Raw genomic sequence first — 13,393 nt, forward strand, 5'->3', positions numbered from 1 at the left:
TTCGAATTAGATTACTGTCAATTTGAGTTTAGCATAGTTGAATGGACGAGCACAAACGATTTCTGAATCTAATCCAAACAATGATCAAAAACCCATTTCCATTGCTGGAGTTATGGAATCTCACAAATTGTTACAAAATCCTTCGGATTCATTAAGAAGAGTTATAGCTTCGATCCCCAAATGTGTAAAGAATCAATGAATCGTGAGGAAAGGTGAAGAGTTTACTGTACAATGCCTGCAGCCGCAAGCAATGAAGCACTCAAATCAAACCCACTAATGCCTGCTCGTGCGAATGGCTTCCACCGACCCACCATGGCTCGAGAGACCCCAAATGGCTGCTGCCCTCTTCATCGATGGGCGCAGGGAGATTCAGATCCAGAAAGTCTCTTTTTACTGCCTTTGGTTTCTGAATCGGTGTGGTTTGTGGCAATTTGTTCCTGGATTCTGACCCACTTATCAAATGGGACCTCTTATGGCCGCCCAAAGCTTGGCCTGAACTAAAAATCTTGAAGCAAATGGAGCATTGGTGATGCTTTCTGTTCTTTTTCTCATATCCCATGTGAATGTCTGATTCCTGCTGATTTTCCATCTCTATGACTGTGGCTGTGGACTTACTTTCGAATGTTGGGTCGTTCGATATCTCTGTTTCGTTGCTATTTTCACTGTTTTCTGTCTTTGAAGCCAAGCATCCTTTGGTTCTCTTGTGGCTGGCTTTATGCCCACCAAGTGCTTGATATGAGTGAAAGATCTTGGGGCATGAACTACACTGGAATTTGCTTCTCTTTCCTTTGCTTTCATATGCTTCTGAGTTTAGTTCATTGGGTGTTGATCTTCTTAGGGAATTTGACCTCAATTCCCCATTACATAGCTCATGGAATTTTCTCTGATCTGAATTGAACTTACTGGAAATGAACTGTGGTTGGTTAAAGTAAGTTTGGTTGTTGGAACTTGATCCAAATCTGTCATCATGCTGGGATTTCTCGTTGTTCTTGTTCATCTTAACAGCGGAATCACTGAATTCTGTGTTTGATCCTTCAAATTTGAGATACCCAGATTCCATATCACTGAGCTCCAACTTTCTGCTATGGAGTTCTGTCAATCTCACCATCTCACTCCCCATGCATATGGAAGGAATAGCTTCAACAGCTTTGGAGAAGTGAGTTTTTGGGACCAGAGGGGGAACTTGTTTAGGCATAGTGTTGTTGTCAGAAGACTCGGTGGTTGAATGAAAACCACCAACATCTTTAGAAAGCATCATTAAACACAAAGCAACCTCTTCTTGTTCTTGATCATTATGATCAGAAACAGATGAAGAAGCAGCAGCAGCAGCAGTGGCATTAGCAAATGAAAAGGAAGATGAAGTTTCAGCAGCCATGTACCTTGTTTGTCTCCTCCTAGATCTCTTCCCACGATTAGCAGCTGCAATTTCATTGTCTGATTGGCTATCAAACTCCAAATTACTAGACACTCTCTCAGTTTCTGTGGAGTGACATTTCATGTGGCCAAACAGAGCCTTCCAGGACTGAAAGCTTCTACCACATTCTCTGCAAAACCTGTCCTCACCACTAAATTCAGCAAGCCTGCAAGTTTTTTTGGGGTTCTTTCTAAGACTATAACCATCAGAAACGCCAGCTCCCAGAAACTTATCCATGTCAGAGTTTCTTCTTCCAGCTTTTTTCAAATTAATCTTCTTCAGATTTTCGCCAGCTTCAGCTTGACTGTTGAACAAATGGGACCTCATGTGACCTCCTAAAGATCTCCCACAAGGAAAGCTTCTGTTGCATAGCTTGCAGAAGTGTTTGAACTCTCGATCAGCCCCCATCGAGAAGAAATAGAATTCAAGGAAGAAGAAGAAGCAGCAGCAGAGATCCAAAATCCAGGCAAAGCAGCTGCAACAATGCTAAAGCCAAAGCTCAGAAACAGAAATAAAAAACAAAGAGAAGATGACCCAGATCAAACAATTGAAGTGGAGAGCTCAAATTTAGTGAGTAAAGTAGTAAACTCCATCACAGCACAGAACAGCACAGCACAGCAAGCTTGATCTTTGCTTTCTTTTTTCCTTTTGTGATCTGATGACAGAAATCCCATCTCAGATTTGATGAATTCTAGTCATGGAGAAAGAACAGGATCTGATGCACAAAAGGTGGAAAAAGGAAAGCTTGGTTAATGTAGTTCAACTAGCTTTTTTCTCTCACCACTAGCTTCTCTCGGGCAGTTGAAAGTTTTAAGGGAGAGGAGTATTAAAGGCAAAAGAAAAGAAAGAAAAATGTTAGAAGTTTGCGGAGGTGCCACTTTATTGCCAATGATGGAGATGAACAAAGCATGGTGGAAAAATTGAAAGGGGAGCTCTAAGCTTAGGCTTAGGCTCTCTCTCTCTCTCTCTCTCTCTCTCTCTCTCTCTCTCTGTCTGTCTCTGTGGGCTATGTTGGGAGGAGAAATCCATGCATGAAAGCAAAGATAAAGAGAGGGGTAAATAGGAAGAAAGCAAGGAGCACGTGCACCAACTCAACCGACCCACAAATCCAATGGCTCAACATCTCTCCTGCTTACTGCTGACTATCCCTATGCCTCAGGAACCTCCTAAACTAACTGTCTTCCCTAACAATTCCTTCCTTTGTCTTCATATAAACGAATTGCATCTCTTTCTCTCTCCGTGGGCCTCTTTTTCATCATTTCGACTTATCTCTCTCTCCCTTTTTGTCTCTTTCTTTCTTTACTATCCAAAATCACCCATCTCTAATGGAGCAGTTCAATACTGTTTCACAGTACACAATTCAACCAATGATCATTACATATCTTCACTGAACCAAACCAAATTGTATGCTTGTAAGTTGAGCAATCTATTAAATATTTCATACTTGTGTTCTTAAACTTTAATGTTCTTACTGCAGATGATCCATCTCACTTTCCTCACAGTACGTTACTGCTGGAATGAATCTTGGATCGCTGGTGCATTGATTTACAACTACGACACAATTTTCTCTCAAGGTAAAATGCTAATCAAATACTTAATTATTTCTTGGTGTTCATAAAAACTTGTGGAATCACAGACACAAATATCATGGGAAAAAACAGTGTGATAACTGTAGAATGATAGGAATGTGAAGGCATGGAGTTTGATTTATACATTTACTTGTTGTGAACCACTTTTTTTGTGTATCTGTGGGCTGAATAATAACGTTTCTTAGGGACCTTGAAATCACAATATCACAAGTTTGAACATGGAAAGCACCATGCCTTTTGGGATGCCAAGTGGCCATCTCCTATATATCTCTCTCTCTTCTAAATATATTAACATTTTTTCTTTAATCCAAAACTCATTGGGGGAGCGATACGTATTTTGTCTATTGAACTATGACTTCAATTGCTGTCAAGTAGATATAAACGTAACAACGAAGGAAGCAAATAGTAAGACGTCGAAGTAAAAACAGTTTATACTTCAACTGCCTCGAGTCGAATTGCAGCAAGCGTAATAATCAAGCAAATAGATAGCCAGAGATGGAGGGTACAAAAACCGGCTGTTGTTAAGGAGGTGGCCGGCTTGGCATTGAATAAAAAACATAGTGAGTAATTAATAATGTCAGTATATAGTTAGCTTAAAGAAAGAGACTTGCTTTTGGCCTTTTGCTGCCACTTGGCTTCAATTCTAGCCTGTTGCTTGTCTGTTCATATCAGTTTCTCCTTTAGTTTCCATTGTTTTTTCCTTCAATCCTCCAGGCAATAGGAAAACAAATCCATCCAAATAGAAGAAAGTGAAGAATAGTTACAAGGGGTTGGCTTTGAAAGTTCATCATTGGATTGGAGAGAAAGAAAAAGAAATAGAAATGGGTTATAAAGCTTTTATGCACATATTGGGAACAAAGATGAATGAACAATGGGATTTTGTTTTGTGGGTCACATCTGAACAAAGTCAAGTTACTGTTTTTTCTTGGAGGGTTGGCTTTGGAGTAAAGGAAATTGGGGTTTCAAAAGTGATACTCATCAAAATCACAGTTATTTTATTACTATACTACGAAAGATTGCAACTCCTCCCTTTGTCTTTATATAAACGTCTATGAACTAGATGCTCTTTCTTTTGGCTTTATGCTTTTCACCTCTTGTTTTTCTTCATGATTCGATGATGTTTTAAACGCCGTCTAGTAACATTTTGAAAGGAAATTATAAAGATTTTAGTCTAAATTCTACTAAAATGGTAGTAGAATCACTCTTTAAGACCTGTTTGTAACGAGCTTTCACGTTCTTAAAAATAATTTTTAGAAGCATGTAAAAAGTTACTCTAAATGGTGCTTAATTAGATTTAAAATGAAGCTTCTAGGGGAGAAGTTAGAGGACAAGAATGTACCAACTACTTTTCTAAAAGAGAAGGTTGGTAACCAAACTTTCAAAAAGGAAAGGGAGAGATGGGTAATAGAATACTTGAAAGTGGCAATTTTCTCAAGAAGTTGAGGCTGAATACTTGAAAAGCATATCAGTTGCATTCTTTTAGCCACGACATAGTTTTATCGTCTTAAATAGTTTCAAATTAAAGTGGCTCTTCATGGCTACAAATGGGCTGCTGCTTAAAAATCATCAAAATCAACTGCACAAAGATCAATGCTATTCAAGTTGAATTTCATAAGAGAGAAGAAGAAAATAGCAGTGTCCAAAGCTCTTTATGTTCTAATTATAACGAAAAAGCTTCAATCTCCTCAATCTATGGCCCGACCCCTTTGATCCATTATGCAATGCTAAGAAAGTATGCTGCCATTTGCGGCATACTTGACTGGAAGAAGAGAAATATCAAACTAATTCAATTAATGAATGAATGGTGCCTTCTGTATGCTAAACAACAATACTGCAAAAATTCTGAAGTACTCTCTGCACTTTTTGTATCCGCTGCTTGGCCAATGATTCGAAGAAAAGCACGTCTTTAGTATATCCTAGCAAAAGACCTGTATGAAAAAGAACATAATAGAATCTAACAAGATGAATATCAACATAGAAGTTTATATATTTCAAGCGTTTGCTTCACGAAAATGACAAACATTCGATTCAGACGTACAATTAACAAACTTATCTAAACTGCATATATTCAATATCCACATACCATAAATCCATAGAATCTAACATACTTTCAATTGTGGCCATATGGAGTTAAAGACTAAAAGTTTGAGGGTTAGGCCAAAAAAAGGATTCCAAGAGATTTTAAAAATGTAATGTGGAAGGTGACATGACCTCCAAAATGGGCAAGGAACCAAAGCCAAAGCTTTAATGTATATGTATTTGCTTCAGAATATTCTAAAGATGAAATAACATAATTATCCGAAATAGAATAGAAATGACTTTTTTTTGTTAGAATCTGGAAAGTAAATTTGTAATTGAAATGATTCTCTTTCCATATTTTCTGTAGTCACACAGAAGTTAAAGCCTAACAGTAAAAAACAGTTAGCTATTCAAGGATAGATCTTCTGTTTATAAGTTCTTGTGTCCCTACCTTGAACCATGATTGTGGGATCTCAAGTAGCTTCCAATGAAATGAAACTTTATTTCAACAATGTAATTAATGAATGAATACTTAGCACTGTGACAGCAGAAACATGAATCCCCTTTCCACTTGAAAAGTGAGCCCATACACCAACAACTTAGTGGCTACTTAAGCAGACAAAACATAATCAGCCAGGTGGTGGAACATCATTGAAATTTTACTGCTTTCACCACTATCAAAAAGATAATTCATTGGCTTTACTTCTCCACATTTGATTGGACAGACCAGATTTGTTGGGAGAAAAAAGCACCTAGATACTGTCATATAGATTTAGAGGCACCATTCCAAGTTAAATCAATTGGAAACTGGATCTGTTTCTAAAAGTACAAATTCCCAATAATGAGCAAAGGTCGGTAATTTTCAAGCGTGCTTTTAGAAAGTTAAATTTTGGACTTAACTTTTGAAGTTAATTTTAGGAGAGAGATATTTCGAAGTTCCATCTCGAGGATCACATAATGGTAGAGGTTCCATCAGGAATGTGAAAAGGTTGCAATTTTGTTTATAATCTTTTACTAAGGATGGTTCGATCTCAACCACACACCGTAAATTATTTATATAACCTTGATGATGATCTGTGTTGAGAAACTCTATGTATATGTATATATTTATATAACAGATATCGTTGATATACAATCATGCCTCAGCTATAGCCCATCAAGGGGGGGAAAAAACAAAACCAAAAAACCAAAAAATAACCACTAGATCTTACCTCTATGGAGAGATGTGAAGGGTGGCATAAAAAGCTGAAAATGATTCGCACTCAAAATCCTGATCATTACAGGAATGACTGAAAGAAACTTTCAAGTTAACCTCTTTGCTATTTCTTGGAGGAGTACTCGCTTCTGTGAGGCATTAATTACATTATTGGATTCAGCACTCTCCAGAACATCAGTGATAATTGCAGCTGCGTGACCAAGAGGCTCCTCAACTGCCCTTTTCAACATGAAGGCCTATAGAGAAAATTTAAAATCCACGTGAAATTCACACATATCTATCTGGAGACAGGTCAAACACATGTTACACCGTACCAAGGAAAACAGGTAGCTCTTAAAACAAATCTGATCGTGCCAGAGAAATTTCTCATTTCCAATACTATAAGAAATGAGATTACCTCGAAGACAGATGGACAGACCTCTAATCTTTTCTTTGAAAACTAGTTAAGGAGATATTTTTACTGAATTGTGAAAACAATTATGGAGCTTGAAAACAGTTTCAAAGCAAATCAACGTAGAAGTATTAGATCCGAACAATTGAAAGTAGAAAGATGGTGCTAAATTTAGATGAAAAAGTAGATGCTTGAGAACAAGCCTCTGCTCACAATATAAACACCAAGTAGATCCAGGAACTTGAATATTCACCAAAGTCAATCCATAGAAATCAAATGATTGAGTGACGAAGTTAACAAATTTCAGATCCTCGGGAAAAGCATCATGATAGATGCTCCTCAGTTTCTATCTGAATTCTTCCTCGTCTTCTAACTTATTCCCTTCTTTTTCAATTTTAAGGCAATAAATATACAAGTTAAATATGTGTTTAGTCCCTAATGCCACACATTTTTTCAATTTAGTCCCCATCGCTCTAAAATATTCAATTTAGTATTTTATGTTTTAAGATTTTCAATTATACCACATTTCATCGGCGAATGTTAAAATTGACCTATGATAAGCTTATATTGCATCGTGCTTAGTGACTTAAGAAAAAAATTTAGAGATTAATAGTGAAATACCATGCATGCTTATTTATTTTTTTATTTTTTGTGGTGATCCCTGAGAGAGACTTAAGCATGATGTTGCACAAGTAACTAGCTACGTCTTCAATGCAAATAAATGAAAGGAGAGAACAGGAGCAATTACCTCTCCATGGTGAGATATGACCAGTGTACACGGGATGTCCTGAAACCAAGGTTCTCCATCAATTTGAACAGGCAATGCAGCACATAATTGTATCCTAATGGACCGCCCCTGTGCAAGCCTTCTAGCTCGAGAAAGCCCCACCTGTTTCAAAAAGAAAGCAGCAGCCGTCAAACATCTAGCAAGGAGGTTACAACACAACTCAATGTATGAACCTTGTCCCTTACCCAAGATTCCACCCATTTCAAGTCTTAGGACTCCTAGTATACGCTACACCTCAGAATCATCATTCTAATGACTAAATTTGAGATCCCTAACATTTTATTAGGATTGCAACACTAAGAAGCCTTTCATGATTTGACCATCCATTTTCCTGGGTAATAATTTCTTTAGTTCTAATAAACCTATAGACAGTTTTGAGAATTGCATATAGGCCCCAGTTTAGTGAGTACGTGCTCCACAAGGAGACTCCAACTAAAGAGCACTATCGCGTGCCTTAGTGCANCCCCCCCCCCCCCCCATTTATTTTAGAGAATCTCTTAAATATTATTAAGGGATCTCTTTCTCGACCCAATTTCTCATAAATAAATAAAAAAAACTTCCATTCTTATAACTTTTATTATTTTATAATTCCCAATGCTATATTTTCAATATGTGATAAAGTTTATTTACATTTTCGAATCAAGCGTCTAAAAAGAGGCCTGGTTTATCTTTGAGCTTTATATTTTAGCTCTAAAAGACTAATGTGCTTTTGTGAGGCCTCAGATTGTAAATACGTATTCCATGGAGGGAAAAAGGGGATTGCACAGAAATGAGTTAGTGGAACAGTGTGGGCGTGCTTGGTAGGGATGAGGGCGTAGCTGTGGGGTTTTTGTAGGGTTTTGGAGAAGGCTGGGTGTGTGTGAATTGCTGGTTTAAGTGATTTCCGCATCAATTCTTATTGACTAGAGATTGTAATGAATAACTCCGGGTTTATCTTAATCGAGATTTGGTTTCTCTGTTTTGTGTGGGAATTCTTGTGTTATTTGCAGGTGAAAGCGAGTGGATACCTAACAGCTTTCAGTGCACCTCGAGCTAAGCTTGAAGCTAACCGAAGCACAAAGATACGTAGATACTCACTTTCAGCTTCGTTCTTAAACTGAAAAATGCATACTACATTATATAAACCCCACCCTAATCAAGACCCACGGAAGTCTTAAAGCTAACCATTTTTATGAGAACTGAACAACAAAAAAACATAAGAAGGCATCATTGCACATGAAGGCTAGAAATAGATTCGTCCCAGAAAGATCGAACAAATTTGATTTGATTTTATATTCTAGAAAATGACGTGATAGCAGCATGTGAGGACAGGAACATTTATTGAATTATTGTATACCTGTAGCTTCCCAAGGTGCCAGGTTCCAGATATGCTGACAACCTCGAGTATTTTATCGTGCATGGACTGTGAATCAAAACTATCAAAAGTCTCGTCCTCATTATGCCAAAGATCCACACCACCCATGTAGCTTCCGATGTTCGCAACCAGCACACCTTCTGCATCCTGTGAATATTCAAATTAAAGTTCCAATTAAATCAACCTCAAGTAAATGAAAATTCAGAACAAGATCGTCACAAATAATAACACTAATAGTATGTGTGGTTCCTTGTAAAGGAAAAACCTCCAAGAATTCACACCCATAAATGTATCATTATGGTAATCAACATTAGCCTAAAACTTGTAAATGATAAAATAAAAAATACAGTGACAATTTAGTAATGTTTCAGAACCAAAAAACTTCAAAGTTAAGTTCTTACCTCAGGAACCTCCACCTCAACACCATCCACTTCCACCCGAACCTGCCATGGAATATCTGCATATGTCCTATCCATTATGCTCTTAGCTCCTTCTCTTGCATAAAGCACTTTATTCATAAACTGCAGTTATGTAAATAGTTTCAGCTAAGTGATATGAACTACTCAAATGGCCTAAGATCAGAGACACCAAATAAGCAAGAACTTCTGCAAATATTGACATATGCTTCTATAATAATATGCAACTTATACGTTAATTTAAAAAAAAAAAATGAGAAATCAAATTTTCATTGAGAAGAAGTGAAAGAAACTTGTGCATTGAATAAAATGACCACTTCTATTAGAGAGATAATTATTGATGATTTTGCTAGACGCTGGTGTACGTGCAATCAGGAAGCAAAATGTCTGAACTATATCAATATGCATTCAACATACTACTAGACGCAAGTATTGTAATAAAAGATTTACTATACAGCAGTAAATTCACTCAGGCTCCATAAGATGACCACCCTCAATTATCTTCGTTATTTTGGCAACAAAGAGTTTACAAAATAGCCATCCAACATAAAAATAAATGCTTATAAATTGATCCACATTTTGGGAACAAAAGAAGTAAGGCACGAGTATGATCCAAAATTTAATGATGCAAGATGTGAGGCTATAATATGCTACACCACTCTCAAGTAATAAACATTCAGTTTGAGAAGTCGTAATACCAGTCGTGTGGTTGCAGTTATGGTTAGCGTGACAAAAAAAGTTATCATTTAAGTCTACAACTTTATCACCTGGTTATAAAATTTTTCTGGATTTTCCTCCCGTAAATTATGTATGTCAAGGGCAACCTTAGCATCACATCCAATTCCTGCATTTTGGAGGAAAAATTGGTAATAATGCAGTAAAATATAAACAAAACTAAAGAAATTAGAGAAAAAGACAGGCGCAACGAGGGTTCAATAGAAGAACCCAGACGTAGAGATTTATGGTTCAGAGGTGCCCTGAAGTTTGGTCGTATTAATATCCAATATCTTAAATACAAAAAACAAATTATCAATAAAACTTACCGAGATAATTATTCATAAACTGTGGAGATTTGAGTTGCTTTCCCTGTTGATCCACTATTGCCACTTTCCAACGGTCAAGAACAGCAACTGCAGCATTTTCTACATGACGCAAGACTGTACAAAGACCACCCTGTCTCTCCACTGAGCCCAAACCACCACCCCAGTTTAATACTCTAGCCAGATCATTTCCTGTTCCAGCAGGAAGAATAGCAACTGGGGGAGGTGAAACAAAATTTTGCTTGTCTATACAGTTTAAGACCCAACCAACAGTTCCATCGCCCCCACATACAAGAACCTTGAAGTGCGGTACTTTTCTGAATAAGTAAAGACCAGATTCAGGGCCTTGGGCGGAACTCAACTCAAAAACCTGAAATATTAGTAGAGTCCATGACAATTACCCCATCAACATCATTAACACTTGCAGTGGAACGGATTTCAAAGAAAATGAAGTTAACCCTAGAAAAATATTTCTTCCTCATTATAGACATTTCCAACACCAAACTTAAAAATAAATAAATCAGTTACTTTAGAGGGTTTCATTGACCTCAATTTTGTATATTCGATAGACCCAGACATATATGTTCCAAGTTGCCACCAAATTCCATTAAGAAAGGGAAGTTGTGCATAAGCTATACACAAAACATTGCTGTCTGCCTCATTTATCACCAGGTATCAAACAAGGAGTATAGAACAGGTTGAACAAATTATTTTAGGCTATAGTATACAACAGTCTACTTCTAAAGTTAAAGCCTGTTCAGAATAAGAGTGGAGAAAAGACAGTACCTGGACAGGATTCAAAAGCATGTTTAACCGTTGTTTTAGAGAATCTCCACGGCGAGCTCCACTTTTCTTGTTGATAAATACTAACAAGGGACGTGAATCTGGAGGCAATTCGATCACCTCATACCTCAGGTTCATTCCTACATGAGTTTCATCCTTCTGATTGAATGAAGAATTTTTTTTGAAGCTTGGATTTGAAATATTTTTATCATTTATATCACCATTTTGATGCTGAAGCTCTGACGTTCGGCTACCATTAATGTTTCTTTCTGTTCCATTATAACCATTAACTGTGTGATGAGAATCAGCTGTGCTTTCTGTAGACATATCACGAATACTACCACTTTTACTTGCATGAATAGACGGTCTACGACTATGTTTATTCTTCTTACTCTGACTCCTTATACTTGCACGCACTGAGGATGCAATCTCATTTGCTCCATGGGTGATGGAGCTCAAAAATCCACCGGAGGACGTCCTATTTGACTCCTTGACGTAAAGTGGTGACAGAATCAACCTTCTAAATGAACCTAAGTCACAGACATCACCTGTTTCATTACACATACTACTATGGCAATCAACATGCACTACACGTTGGCACCATAAACAGCACCATATTGGAGAACCACCAAGAAAAGACCCACTACATGGTTCTTCACAGTAACTGCAGAAAGAGGTTTCATCAGGTTGATCAGTAATCTCAGTCCACCGAACAGCCCATTGGTGCATCACATTCTCAAAGCCGATCATGGATACACACTTGCAATCCTTTTGAGCATTAGAAGAACAGCTCAAGTGAGCTGCCACACCACAGATGTTGCAACGGTGGATAAAACTATCTGAAGCGACCATAGGACCGAGTGTCTGTGAAGGGGACACAAACTTTAAGCATACACAACAACTCAAATTCTTTCCACGAGATACAGATTCTAAAATCCAGTCATGCGCGGCTACAGGAACTTTATTAGTTTTTTTTGGGTTTCTCTTCGATCTGGCTATAGCTTTCATCCAACTCAAATTGATATTTCTCCGCCATTGGAAGGCTGTAAAGGCTATGGTCAAAATTCCAATGATGGCAGCACTCAAGCAAGAAATAACAAAAAGGCGATCAGTTGGATTCTTGCTGTTCCAACTGGGGAATAACAATCCAATTTCCCACTCTTCATCCATCTTTTGGTCACGGATATGAGAAGACAACCATCTAATGCTGAAACAAGAAATTTGGCTCAAGACAGTTGACGGCCAGTTACCGCCCAAAATCCAACATAATCCAAATCAATGATGAACCAAATTTTAATAACTGAGTCCAACTTAATGATGACATTACCAATTTATAGATGGCAACTCACCATAAAATCTTTCACATCTCAATGTCACGGATGCAATCCCCCAACACACTTGCAAGGGGTCAAATAAAATATTGGCAGACAATCCGCATAAGTCCTGAAAATGTGAAACACAAACATGAAAATGAAACTTACAAGTTTGAACGCTATCATTAAGAACACAATGAAAACCAAACAACTTCAAAGCTATCCTCTGACATTCAAATTTCCAATGTACTCCCAAGTATATAATGAATAACTGGGTCATATTAAATTCTAGAAGATAGATTTAACAAAATTATAACGATTAATTCAATAAAAGAATATACAAATAATAAGCAGAAGAAGACCTCAATAGCGATCGTAACATCTTAACAGAGTGAAAGGTTTAAATTCAGAAATTACTAGACCAGCAATCCCAATTAGACGGTAAGCAGCTAAGAATCATAGCCAAAAGAAACAAGCAGCACAAAATATTCAAGTTCATACCTCATGAAACATGTTCTAAACTGCCTCCCAATACCAAAAAAAAAAAAAAAAGAACACAGCAAAATCATTTAAAAACTAAACGCATAACCATTTTAAAAATTGGGCACACAGGAACCTGATGGATGAATTAAACTTACTGAGAGCAATGAGTGAACAACAGGATCAAATGCCCCGATCACAGAAAACCCTAACTGGATCTTCGAATAGTATAATCGCGCTATTCCTTTCAATTGTAAGAATCGTAGCAAGACCCAAAGCCGATGTCGGGAGAAAGGTACGGATTTGAGAGTTTTCAGATGGAAGTCATGTTCTCTCTCCTTATTCCTCTTCTCTCTATCTTTTTTTTCCGTTAATTTTCCAAAATCAAATAAAATTTAGAATCTTTCTTTATTTTGTTTCCAGATTTATAAACAATAAAGATTCCATGAAAGAATCTTCCATTCGGCAAAGGGCAACTGGGTCCCACAGATACTTTAGAGGGACGTGGAATGCTTACATTCGTCAATGGGACCTCTGATATTGACACGTGGGACTCACTTCTCTCGTGTGAATTCCGCGGTGACTCAGCGT

At 37.4% G+C, this 13,393-nt stretch overlaps 2 protein-coding genes across 3 annotated transcripts; both read right to left on the reverse strand.

The window, feature by feature from the left end:
* Window positions 1–81: 81 nt before the first annotated feature.
* Window positions 82–2,414, reverse strand: LOC111783475. Its single transcript, XM_023664406.1, has one exon. The coding sequence runs from the start codon at window positions 1,820–1,822 to the stop codon at window positions 260–262; it is 1,563 nt and encodes a 520-aa protein (XP_023520174.1). The 5' UTR covers window positions 1,823–2,414; the 3' UTR covers window positions 82–259.
* Window positions 2,415–4,639: 2,225 nt separating this feature from the next.
* Window positions 4,640–13,177, reverse strand: LOC111783055 (diacylglycerol kinase 1-like). 2 transcript variants are annotated; one of them, XR_002813270.1, is made up of 9 exons: window positions 12,961–13,177; window positions 11,013–12,452; window positions 10,230–10,596; window positions 9,954–10,030; window positions 9,172–9,291; window positions 8,753–8,917; window positions 7,378–7,518; window positions 6,234–6,474; window positions 4,640–4,931 (listed from the first exon to the last, which is right to left on the reverse strand). XR_002813270.1 is itself a non-coding variant. In XM_023663930.1 (9 exons), exons 3-9 carry the CDS (start codon window positions 12,177–12,179, stop codon window positions 6,325–6,327), a joined length of 2,187 nt encoding a protein of 728 aa, XP_023519698.1. In that variant the 5' UTR covers window positions 12,180–12,216; window positions 12,359–12,452; window positions 12,961–13,177; the 3' UTR covers window positions 6,100–6,324. The 2 variants fall into 2 exon arrangements, 1 of the variants encoding a protein (XP_023519698.1); XM_023663930.1 differs by lacking the exon at window positions 4,640–4,931 and having other exon boundaries at window positions 6,100–6,474; window positions 11,013–12,216; window positions 12,359–12,452.
* Window positions 13,178–13,393: the final 216 nt, after the last annotated feature.

The sequence above is a fragment of the Cucurbita pepo genome, chromosome LG20 (genome assembly GCF_002806865.2).
Source record: "Cucurbita pepo subsp. pepo cultivar mu-cu-16 chromosome LG20, ASM280686v2, whole genome shotgun sequence".
Classification (NCBI taxonomy): domain Eukaryota; kingdom Viridiplantae; phylum Streptophyta; class Magnoliopsida; order Cucurbitales; family Cucurbitaceae; genus Cucurbita; species Cucurbita pepo.